This window comes from Perca fluviatilis, chromosome 8 (genome assembly GCF_010015445.1).
Source record: "Perca fluviatilis chromosome 8, GENO_Pfluv_1.0, whole genome shotgun sequence".
NCBI classification, from domain to species: domain Eukaryota; kingdom Metazoa; phylum Chordata; class Actinopteri; order Perciformes; family Percidae; genus Perca; species Perca fluviatilis.
Genome location: NC_053119.1, coordinates 22,161,635 through 22,174,549, shown reverse-complemented (window position 1 = coordinate 22,174,549; position 12,915 = coordinate 22,161,635). Strand labels below are relative to the sequence as shown.

Sequence of the window (12,915 nt, the reverse complement as noted above, 5' to 3'; positions counted from 1 at the left end):
GGAACGTGGAAATGATCAGGCTGTCATGTGTTGAATATGTAGGGATTGTGTGCACACATCGACAAGAAACAACCCACTTTCGCACAATTTCTTGCAATTCTACTAACACAAACAAACACACACACACACCTCCACCTTTTCCTTATTTGATGTTCATTGTTCTAAGTCAGGTAGCAGGCAAAGTGTTTACAGTGAGTGATCACAGTGTGAATGTCTGGTATTTAGACAATGACTGCGCTCAGTTTGCAGATTCTCACTCTTGTTGTTTCCTAATGGCATTATTTCCACTCAGTCATCTTAATTTGCTCCTGCTCCTGCTCCTGCTCAAATTGGCAGTGAAGTTTTGCATATTTGTTTTTGGGTCTTTTGAGGCTGTTTATTTCGGAGTGATTGTCCAATTTGGTAAGTTGGTGGAAGTGTATCTGTAGTTCATGCTTGGGTAATTGCACAGAAAAGAAACTATGCTACATTTCAAGCAAGCAAGCAAAACTTTATTTTAGTGCTGTCAGTTTAACGCGTTATTAACGGCGTTAACGCAAACCCATTTTAACGGCGTCAATTTTTTTTTCGCGAGATTAACGTTCTTTTTGGCCCAGCAGACTTTGTAGTTTTTTCACATGCTGTTGCAACAACTAGTAACGTTAGAAAAACTACAACACCACACCGGATCTAGCTAGACCGGAAACAAAACAACATGCACGCTGCCACTTGTTTGCACTTGCTTGCGAGCCGGCCAAAGAGTAGTACATACCTGCAAACTAGTCACTTTTCGACGAAAATCGCCGTTTTGAATGGGGTCCGAGACCCGGTGCTAATACGGCACCGGTGCCTTAACGACCGTTATCTACCGGACTGAATAGCAATGCGGATTTCAGTGCCTTACTTAGGTGCCACTTAGATGCCTCCGCTTCTCTCTGATGCTCCGAAAACGGACGTTAGAGGGAACTGAAACATCGCCGCACAGGAGTTCAGTCAACACTACACTTAGCAGCAGGTAACGTTAGCCTATCGTTAGCTAGCAGCTGGATTAAACAGGTTAAAATGTTTACAGCTAAAAGGTGTAAAGTGTGTCTGTATTTCACCGGAGATGTTTCCAACACCAGACTGTAGCTGCCGTTGTCTGAAAAACACAGTCATGATGTTATGTTGCTCACCTCGCCAGCCTAGTGGTGCATTCATTGTAATTGTAAAATACCCTTTTCCCACCCAGTGGTTGTTTTCACCGTTTTGTGCTCCTTTTTTTTTTAGATCAACTTTTTATTGTTTTATATTTTTGAACATACAGAACAGACAAATACAATTGAACAAGGTGCTCCTTTTTTAAATATATATATCTTTCAGTTCAGGCACCGTTTTAAAAGTATTGTATCATGTTGATAAGAGCATTAAAATGAGAAAAAATTATGGAACAAAAAGAAATCAAGGGACATTTAAAATAGATAAAAATGTGCAATTAATTGCGATTAATTGCGAGTTAACTATGACATTAATGCGATTAATCGCGATTAAATATTTTAATCGTTTGACAGCACTACTTTATTTATAAAGATTATTTCAGTCCAGGTGGAAGCAACGTAAGTAAACACAAACTAAAACAGACATAAATAATATATGTGAGTTAAAACCATTAAGAAGTAGGAAAACTTAACTAAATTAAGATCAGAAACCGACCGTAAGAATTAAACTTACAATATGTAACTTTCTGCCGCTATGGGGTCTCTCAACAAAAACAATGGATTGTAAACACAGACGTTTGATGACGTTGGGAAGTTGCATGGAATTATGGGAGTTTTTATTGTTAAACACTATCGTTGATAGAAGCATCTGTTAACGGACAAGTTTACCCATTCAAGTTTATTCACGTTACGTTTAGTAACGTTTACTTATTCGTGTCATGCTAATAAAATAGCTGCAGTTTCCCCAACATCATTACATTTTTCTTGATTCAATCTGTATTGGTAGCTAGCTGACCAGTTAGCTAGTGAGCCAGCAAGCTAACATTAGTGGCTAATCATTAAGGCCGGGACACATCAGGCCGATTATCGGCTGTGGGACAGCCTGGCGAGGTCAGTGACTCAAATCTGTTCAGTGTGTCCTGTGCCGTCGTCCGTCTGGGGGGCTGTCGGCGTTCATTTTGGCCGACCTGACATGTTCGGTTGGCGGCAGGGAAGTCGGGACTCACCCGGAAATGACGAGCGGAATGAGGTGACTACAGTCTCTCAAAATCTGATGAAAATCTTTTAAACTGACCTTTGTTGAGCTGAAATGAAGACAGATTCAGCAACTGCATGGCCTATTTCTTGCTTAAAATATTTTCAGAAACATGTTTCAGTGAACTATTTTAGTACAATATGAGATCGTATTCTGAACGGCCGCCATGACAGTCTGGCTCTGAATTTCCGGAGAAAACAAACCCATGTGACGCGTTCGTCCAATCAGCTGCCGGTTTTCATTTCTTGGGCAACATTACAGATTAGCGCCGCCTGCTGTTATAGAGATGTATTACGTCTTGTCTTTTTGGTCTGTTCTGTGGCAGTTTTTTGGACCTCGGGGACGCGACTGATCATATCGACAAGGTTTTCTGTCAACGGTTGCCCGTCGGCTATATGTGTCTACACCATTAGCCAGCAGCTAAAACCACACTATCACAGTATATTTCACATGCCAATGTCACTTTTTGGATTTTACCGGGCGGACGGGTTTGTTGTAACGTTAGCTAGCTAGCTACTCAACGAGGCTGAGAGATGGGTGTGGGTGGGGATTGCAGGGGGAATCTCCGCGATGGCGAGTATGTTCGATGCCTGTTGTGCAGCAGCAGAACATCTCCCAGCTGCCCGATCTCCCACTTCACTTTTCTGTAATCTTAACTATTCGTTTTGGTGCTTAACCCACCTTTTGTCGGGTTAATTTAGCTGGCTAACTGTAAAGACAGGTAAACGCGAAGGGGGGAGAAATTCGGCAGGGAGGAGAGTTTTGGTACAAACACCGGTAACGCTAACGGAGACGTTGTTAGCTAACATTATGGATTGCCGATGTTGTGACTAGGATGCCTGGGTCTGATATTCTCTGTTTCCCGACGCTTCATTAAACTGCCGTTAGCGTCGTAAGCACACGGCACTGGCTGGGGCTGGTAACTAGCTATTGCTACATGTCCCGGCTGGGTTGTCAGCTATCATCCCAAATTAAGTCTCTTTATGCCGGGGGAGTGAGGCAGGCAGACTGGAGTGTGCTAGCTGGCTAAATTAGCATTCGATTAATCGTCTATCTATACAGTTAACGTTAACGTTACTAGTGAACTTATTTGTGGGATAGCGCAGTGCTGCTTTTATCCATGGTCAAAACAATCATACTACTAATAACTTTATGAGCGTGTAACATTAAGCTGGATTAATATTTATATGTATCAATAAATAGGTTTCTGCTGTATTACTGTGTTGCAAAGTGGCATGTAATTAATCACAAAATTATGCCTTTTGGCAGAAAAAGCAGTGTTACCAGTATTTTTTTCTATGACGTATGATTTACAATAACTCTCGAACGTAGCATCTGGGTGCCATGTTTTGACGGAAGTTACGAGTAACTAGATGGTGAAAGCAAAGGTTATGACGCCACTGACGGGCGACTAAATGAAACGTGACGTGTCTGAAAATAAAATAACAGATTTCTCTGGGTTTGCCATTAGATGGAAACATTTGGGATAGTGTAACTACACAACTCAAAAAAATATATAACATAGGTATGGTCGTTTCTAGACATTTTAATGCAGAAAGGTTACTTATTGTACCTTTTAATAAGACAATTAAAAAAGTAAGAATACATTTTTTTTTATAATAATAATAATAACAACAGTTGACCAATATAAAATAATAAGACATAAATTAAACCAATAAAGAAGTGGAAGACTAAAATAAAATAATAATTAAAGGTGGAGTCTGCGATTCTAATCCAATATACTTGCTCCCTGCAGTTGTATTATCAAAATACGATTATTACGACACTACAAAATGGGCAAAAGGAACACCCCCAACCCCCAACACACAAATATTTTTTCTTTTAAAAAAAAAAAAAAAAAAAATATAAAAAAAAAAAAACAAAAAAAAAAAACCCCCAAAAAAAAAAAAAAAAAAAAAAAAATAATCCCCCACCCCCAAAAAAAAAAAAAAAAAAAACACCCCCCCCCCCTTTCTCCCCCCTTCTTTCCCTAACCCAGAAACAGGGGAGGGTTTGTTGTGTGGGGGGGGGGGGGGGGGGGGTGGGGCGGGGGGGGGGGGGGGCTGTCTCTCTTCTGACTGCTATATATCTGGCTATTAGGGAACAGACAATGTTTTGGCAACCCTTGTCCCTCTGCCGTTTATTGAAAACCATCTGCTCGAGTAAGTGAGCTAGTTAGGGAAGGGATGGATAGATGAGAAAAAGACAGAATGAAAGAGATAAAGAGAAAGAGAGAGCCCGCTGGTGGAATGGCACAGATTTGGGTGTCTTTGTGGGACATCCAGAGGCAATGCCAGTGTTATCTCCCTACACCCAGACCATGGACGTGGTGTACTGCAGTATGAAATACAGATAGTGAGGACGCTTCCTATTAGGAACAACATGTTATGCAAGCAGATAGGGATAAGCTCATATTCCCTATTTTAAAAAAGTTTAAGTTTTGCTATTTTACAGCCATGTGTAGACTAGGTAGATTAACAAATCCATTCTAATCCACTTGAGTAGTCCCGCATTGCCAGACCTATCTTCACAGCGCTGTGTCACCGCTGGAGTAAGGTGTGGCTCCACATTTGATCTATTCTTGGATTGGGTAAAAAAATGCTCTGACTTGTTTTTATTTCTTCCAATCACAACCGTCCTGGGCGGTGCTAAACCCCGGATGCAGCAACTGCGCCATTGCAAATTAGATAGTGGAGATAGCGGAATGGAGATGCTCAATGTCAGGCTTTATCCGAGCAATGCACATCAGTTGAGCCAGACTATTTAAAGAGTAACTCCACTAAATTATGTCTTGTTCTATTCGTGATGTTTTGTTGTGCGTGGACGAAGATTACCTGCTACCTTAATGACATCTAATAAAGATCCAATGAGAGGAAGAAAGAAAATAAGAACTAAAAAACCTCCCTCTTTATGCATAACAAGGCCATCTTTTGTCCTAAAAAAGTTACCCACCCTCCTCAGGTATGACTATGATTGATTTAGTAGTTATGCAGGAATGCACAAAAGCCGCAGTTTTCTAGCCATCTATAGTGGCATGGCAAAAGATTGACCCCGAGCACTCCATTCAGGGATAAAAGCCGCTGCTGACTCTTGGCCAGCCTTCTTTGCTTGGCACATCACGTGTGTCCATGTGACAGGCCAATCAAGAAAATGGAGTGTGGTAATGGAGACGGAGATGGTTGCTCTCCCCCACGCGTTCATGCAGTGCCCCTCATCATCTCACCTCCTAACATATTGTTTTAGCAAACGTAACTGCTGTCACCGGGGGCAGGATGGATGGTGTCTTACAGTTAATAGCCTCTAAATCAAAGCCACAGCACAGACGGCCAATCACAAAGCGGGAACGCTGTCACCTAAGACCTTCACTCAAGGTTACTATTACGATTGCGGACAGACTGAATATGTTCTCTTACTTTCTGTCTCTTCAGCAACAGTTAACACCTTTAACTGCTTTCCCTCCTCTTCTGTTCCTCTACCATCTAAGTCTCTTTTTCCTGCTATCTCAATTGTCCACTCTCTTTACACACACACACACACACACACACACACACACACACACACACACACACACACACACACACACACACACACACACTGGCTCTTTCGCATTCTACATCTTTCTCTGTTTAATCCACTACTTTGCCTGTCCTTTTCTCTCCACCTCCTTCTGCCCTTCCTCTGTATCTCTCTCCCTTCACTATCTCAGTCGTTCGCCCTCTCTCCGGCTGTCTCATCTCCCTTTTTCTGTCTAGCTCTACAGTACAGCTTCAGTTAAGACTCTGTCTTTGTCTCTAATTCAGTTCTTAGCCTTACCTGCCCTGCTTTCTGCCCTTCCCTCTACTTCCCATTTCTCCTTACCTTCTCTACATCTATGTCTCTCTCTATCTTTCTCAAGGCCAGTCACAGGGTTTAATTAGCTTTCATTCATTTAGTGAAGGACACATCAACTTTTATAGGTGCTCGGCAATTGTCTGTCTGCTTCATTTATCCGTAAAGCTTTTGAATAGCTGGAGGCAGCAAGTATTGATGGAATTGTGAAAGGAAGAAGACCAAGGAAATGTGAATGCCACAGTTGTAGGCAGGTGCTGAGCTCTTAGTTTACGGGTTGGTGGGCGGCGCTCCACCCAATGACATGCAAGCCGAGTGAATGCCAATGAAAATCTATTGAAATTCAATTCCAAGTGCTCTTCGCAATAGCACCTGGCACAGAACATTCAGGGGTGAATGTCCTCATGCGCTCTTACAGACACTGAATACAGTGAATGAATAATAAATTGGTAATGTCGAGGACTAGGAGCTTGTCTCTCAAAAAGTGCCTACATTTGACCTGTGCTATCAACAGGAACAAGGCCCTGGAGCATATTACACACAGGGCTCTCAAGTCTGACGCATTCACTGTGAGACACACGCATTTCAACCAGTTCACACACCACACCTTGTATTTCTCATGCTGGTGAAGGCACAAATGCACTGAAAGTGCTAATTGACACGCCTCATTTGATGCTTCTATAGCGCAGTGGCAGGCATCAGATTTGAAGTACCAACACCACAAAACCAGCAGCTTTTTAATTTTTTTCGCTATTTGGCAAGGTTTTGTATGTTACACATAGGCTACTCTATCAGTAGTTGCATTAGACTTTCTCCCTTGAAGGACAGAATAGTAAAACTTCCGTCATAGCCTACCTGTAATTTAAATTTTTGAATGATATTAAGACATTTAATTTGCATTCGTTCATTTTCACTTTTTAATATTTAATATAGGCTACAGAACAAGCTAATAGGCTAGATTATGCATAGATGAGGCACCGACCCTGCAGTCACTTTTATCACAAAACAGATTATTTATTTTCTCCAGTGACAGCGAAGACGACTAAAAACCTTGTAAATGTACGTTATAGTATAGGCCTACCTGCTGGTCTGTAATCCTCCACTTCATCAATCCCTCCTTTTTTATGAACACCATCACAATTATTATTGTGCTTTTTAAAGAAACTTCAGACAGTTAGCTGCCGTTACATGTTTGCAATGATTGGCTATATGCGCACCGCTGCTGCAGAATTATGAACGTGATTCACATGGTCATTAATATCCTCTGCTTTCGTGTTTCAACATTAAAAAAATAAACAAATGGAACACTGTTGAGCATTGAAATTAACGAGCCACTATTAGGCTGCTCTCACACCTGATGTAGTCAGTGGACAAGACAGAAGAAAGCATTAAGTGGAGCAGCCACGGTGTACTTTTAAAAGTTAATGGCCATTCATGGCACTACCAGCTACTACTACTGTTGCTCGGTGTGCATATTTTGTTTGTATTTGATTTTAGCCTACATAAAACAATTTCTTTTATTTGGATGAATTTGTCTGTAATTTATCAGATTTACCAAGTGTTATAATTTCTAATGCTGTTCAATTATGAGCAACATAGTAAAATATAAATAAGGTGTAAGGATTCTTATTACAAAAGTTCTGATCAGTCGGGAATAGGCATGGTTTGAAATATAAATAACTATTTACAGACTGTGTGGGCTAAAACTCACAACAAGCCAAATTCTCCTCCACAGTAATTCACCACATTTACAATCAGGGAGGTAAACTCATTATATGCAATCATTTAGATCAGTGTATATGATGGAATAGTGGCATTTAAATGTGGCAGAGGCCACCAAGTTTGGTCTTTTCTGGCCCAAAAAAAAACCTCTGGGGGGGGGGCATGTGCCCAGACCCCCCTCTAACTCCAAATATTTCATAAAACTTGAGAGCTCTGTACACAGCTTGGTTGGTTCGGATCAACTTGTATTCGCATCGAATTGCATTTGGTTGCATCACATTATCAAGATTATTTTGTTTACCCTGGCAGTGTTGTGCATCTTCTGTCTGATGGTTTGGCATGCAATTTAGAACCCAGGAATAGCTGTTGCTAGGGCAACAGCTAATATGGATCCAAATATGGAATCATGAGAGTGAGAAGGAAATACAAAGGACAATCTAATAAATGATATTCTTACAGCTACACTAACTGAGTTTTAATTACTATTCTGCCGAAAGCATTCAAAACAATCTCATGGAAACAAAACCTTGACACAGCATTGGTTTATCCAGTTGTTATGCTAACATGTTAGCAAGCAATTGTCACCTAACATATACATCAGAAACAGAGCATTTCATTTCCTTCCTCTTTCTGTTGTTTCATTTTTGGCAGGTAGTTTACGCTCTGTTTATCTGGAAACAGCCATCTAAGATTTTATATATGGTGGGTGGTGAGACTCAATCTTACAGGCTACTACAGTAGGCTATGCACTGGTAAAATAACAACAGTAAGCTAAAAGTGGCTAAAAGCTGAATAGAGCTGCAGAGTTGGTTGTTAATTCCTTCAGTTAAAAAAATTCCTAGTAGTAGTAAAGATTAAGATAAAGTTTATTGATTCCACGCAGGGCAATTGAGGTAAAAAAAAAGCCCATTCCAAGCTGGAATTGCACCAGTAATCTAGTGAATGCAGAGCAGGCCCTCTAACCACTGGGCCACAAAGCAGTCCCTCCAGGATTTCGCGATGTCGCGATCGCGGCAACTCACGCAAATTCAACCAATTACCGTGACTTTGGTGCGACTCGCAATTTTGACCAATCACCGCAACTTTTCCACAAATTTGACCAATGACCGGAGTTTCCCGCGACTTCAACCAATCCCAGCAGTCCCACGTGCCAGACTTTACGTCAGTATAATGTGACTCTGAGAGCCACTGACCAAGCGGGAGTGAGAGAGAGCTTGTTTCCGATATGAAGACGAGACTCGGTGAGACTCAAAGTTCACCAAAGTTAAACTTCACGCAAGTTTTGCTTTGCCACCGGAAGCAATGTTGTTTTTTGCCCCTTCACTCACACAGAATGGACGTGAAGGGGGGGCAGATAATTGCCTATGTTAATTTCGCGCATGTGTGACCGTGCCATAACCGGTACAACAGGAAAGTTAGGGAGATGCATGGTCTGTGCACGTAACTTCTAGGCAAGTCCCGCCCCACGAAGCCTAACCCCAGCTTGATTGGTTGGGGTTAGGCATTGGCCTTGAGTGGTTAAAGTTAGGATAGCCGATTGGTCAGGAAATAGGACCTGAACAAATTGGGTTACGTTACCTTGCGTAAGCATGGACGCCTGGCCAATTAGTAGTGTGTGAATAGTAGTGTGTGTCTTGCCTAGAAGTTGCATGGGTTCCATAATAACGCTTTACTCCCCCGTTGATCAACATACAAGTTTGGTGACTTCATGTAAGTCCCAGCATACCTCTGCCCAACAGAGCAGAGGTTTAATCAGCCACAGTAATTGATAACACCTGTATTTGTTTGCAAAGCCTTTTAGATGAACTTCTCTAGTGGCATACTTCCTTACTCTACAGTATCTATTTACAGCATGTACAATTTAAAAATGTGCTCGAGCACACAGGTGAGCTGAATGACCATAAGAAGAGGAGAAAAGCAGTCTAGCTGCTGTGTGGAGGGCTTTACTTTGAATAGATTGAAAATCGAGTGGTGCAACCTGAAGTGCTTCAGCACCCGCCTCTCATAGACCCTCTGCTTTTCGACCTCTGTCTGCCTTTGATGAAGACAAATAGCCCTTTCCCACTGGCTGCATTAAAGCTTTTAGAGACCTTCTGTAGCAAGAACCAACTAGGACAAACTGCACAAGGTGGTTCCCAGGATGGAAGGGATACCCGAACTAGGCCACAGTATAATGCTGCAGATGTCACTGCAACAGTGCTGTGAAGATACTTCATCCATACTGCAAATGGAGTCCTCCCAAGAAGAACGACAGCATCAGTCGTTTCAACAAGATTGGCCAGCTAATTTCTTCGTATAATCAGAAGGCAAACTGGTGGCAACTGGCAACACAGACAAACGTGCATCAACAAATATGATAAATATGCTTAATGTTTGTGACTACGCACATCAGAATATCGTAAACAAATTATAGCATTTCTGTACTGTCAGATGAAGCAAAAATTATTAATATAACAGTTGCTGTCTCCCAAATCTATTCAGGCCTACACCTAAAGTCAGTCCAAACTTTTCCTCTGCAACTATTCTGGACTCCCACTCCTCTCATCACAAAACTAGAAAACATTATACTGTATGGGATGTACTACTTTTCACAGATTTTTTAACCATGGGTGAAAATGTTGTGGACAATGTCATTAAACATCTACCTCGGAAACAGTTAAAACTTTACATATTACATTTATAATGCGGCCATTTACTACTCGTTTTTAGAGGAAAATCTGATGAAGCGGTTGAACACCACTCAGCTAAAGAGGTTCGAAAAATAGAGAGCAAGTTAAAATCGATCATGAGGCTTGACCTTGAGGCTTGAGGTATCAACGCAGAATACTAATTAAAAGTGTTGTTCAATCTGCACCACAAGAGGGTGTCTCTATCTGCCAACAATAATTTGTACGTGAATGCCTATATTAATTATATACCGACCTTTAAATGTGAAGGATTGAAGAAATCATCTGAAATGTTGCGCTTACAGTTTCAGTTGGACTTGATAGAAATGTGAAAACAATCCACATCTAGCCAAGCTTTGTTCTCCCCCTCTCTCCTTCAGATATTGACGAGTGCGCTGAAGGGAAGCACTACTGCAGGGAGAACACCATGTGCGTTAACACCCCTGGCTCCTTCATGTGCATCTGCCATACGGGCTACATCAGGATCGATGACTATTCCTGCACAGGTGAGTTCCTCTGCTGACCTTTTGACAGGCTTGAATCTAGTGGAGTAGGCACTGTTTTTTACTCTGGCTTTGTGAGCTTTAGCTTCCAGAGTAACCATTTATGTAGAGAGTTGCTGGCAGACTTAAAGTAGGTACAAATTAGGGCTGCACAACATATTGTTTTTTTATCGTCATAGCAATTATCAACTGGCGCGATCTACATATTGCGAAAGGCTGCGACATATCGCGGTAAGACACTCAGAGATTTTTTTTTTTTGGTAGTCAAAGAAAATATCAGTAGAAAACTGTAAACATTTTACTGTCATTCTTTTTTAAGTGCTGCCTTTTATATTCAATTCAGTGTTCAATTTGTTCAATCAAAAAACATTGGAAACGATTTCTTTTCATTTATGTTACATTCAACAAGCAATTTGTTGGATTTTAGCAGAATAGTGAAAGCAGCAGAACTGAGTTTACTTTCGTATCTATTTAGTGGGTGCCCGGGTGGCTCGGTTGGCCCATATGGAGGGGTTTGTTCCTCGACGCAGAGGCCCAGGGTTCGGTTCCGACCTGCGGCGGTTTCCTGCACGTGTTCCCCCTCCCCTCTCCCCTCTCCCCTGTCGTGTCTGGGCTGTCCCAGTGATTGAAGGCAGAAATGCCCAACAAAAATCTTCAATATCTATGTATTTATCACAAGTAATATCGCATATCACATATTTTCCTCATATCGTGCAGCCCTAGTACAAATAGGGATTAAATGTTGTTGTTGTTGTATGGGTGTGGAGATGAGGAGAGACATGCAGGTATCAAGAGATTCAGTAGGGGGATATGTCTTCACTGCAGGTTTCTACGACATGAGCTTTTAAACCATTCATATACCTACAGTAGGTTATTGCCAGTTAGAAAGGATTTAATTAGCATCTTTAGTCATACACTGGAGGATGATATTTGATTTCATTAAGATAAATTCTGCAGCCAAGAGACGCACACACGTCCACAGACAGAGAGAGTAAGAGGCAGCCAGACATTCAGATATAAACATAGTGAGTTATTAGTGTTAGAGTGCAGCGTAAGACAGAATAAGGAAGCTGTGTAATAGAAAAGCATGCTACGACAGAGAGATATCATATAACACCTGTAAAACACACTCTAAACCTTTGCCATGTGCTACACCTCCTCTCCCTTTTTCTGTCCGTCATCTTCCAGAAGGTGCCTGGTTAGACACACGTCTGTGAAACTCACCCTGCAATTAAACATGGTCTGTTCATTTGATATGCGTAGGGATAAATGTCTCAGTTTGATTTGCTCCGATTGGTTTTGCTCTGATTACAAGCACCACATTAAAATAAAAACAAACACACACACACAGACACACACACATCAATACCAGCCTCAGTACTTTATTATTCAGCATAAGACACTGAGAGAAAGTGTCGAATCAATTTGGGTTGCATTTGCTTATTTGCTTGTAGATTACAAAGCACATCCATCTTCCTGCTTTGTTAAAACTTTAGATTTGTCAAACTCCACAATTTCACATATTCTAAAAAAAATGTATATGAATCTCTAAACTTTATTATAGTGTGAGATAAGCTAGTTGTTTGTTATTTGACATATTTACAACTCTGAGACTTTGTAAAAGCGATTATCATACTTGGTGTGAAGACTTATATGCTTTGAAAACTTTACTTTGGAAAAAACATAACTTCAAGCCTATTTGGAAATGTAAAAGTGAACGTGGACTTTCTGCCTGTGTGTACATGCGGGTGTACTGTCTTCGGCTGGTGTGTGAATGCACTGTGTGCGTGTGATAAGGAGAAGGAAAGTCACGGAGAACCTGAGAAACAGAGACTGTGAGTGGAGGTGGCAGACCCATTTGTTCCTGATCAAAGTTGAAACCAAAGTCAATTTCAAAAGCAAACCAAATCAATCTAAAAAGATTGCGGCGATGATTCGCAGTCTTTGTTCTCTGTCTGTGTTGTGGGTGATTGTGGTTGTAGCAC

The 12,915-nt window shown here is 41.3% G+C and overlaps 1 protein-coding gene across 1 annotated transcript in view; it reads left to right on the top strand.

The window, feature by feature from the left end:
• nell2a (neural EGFL like 2a) overlaps positions 1 to 12,915 on the top strand; it is a 120,308-nt gene that overhangs the window by 37,291 nt on the left and 70,102 nt on the right. Inside the window, exon 13 of the mRNA XM_039809654.1 lies at positions 10,808 to 10,933. Within this exon, the coding sequence (XP_039665588.1) occupies positions 10,808 to 10,933 (126 nt within the window). The remainder of the gene's footprint in view (positions 1 to 10,807; positions 10,934 to 12,915) is intronic.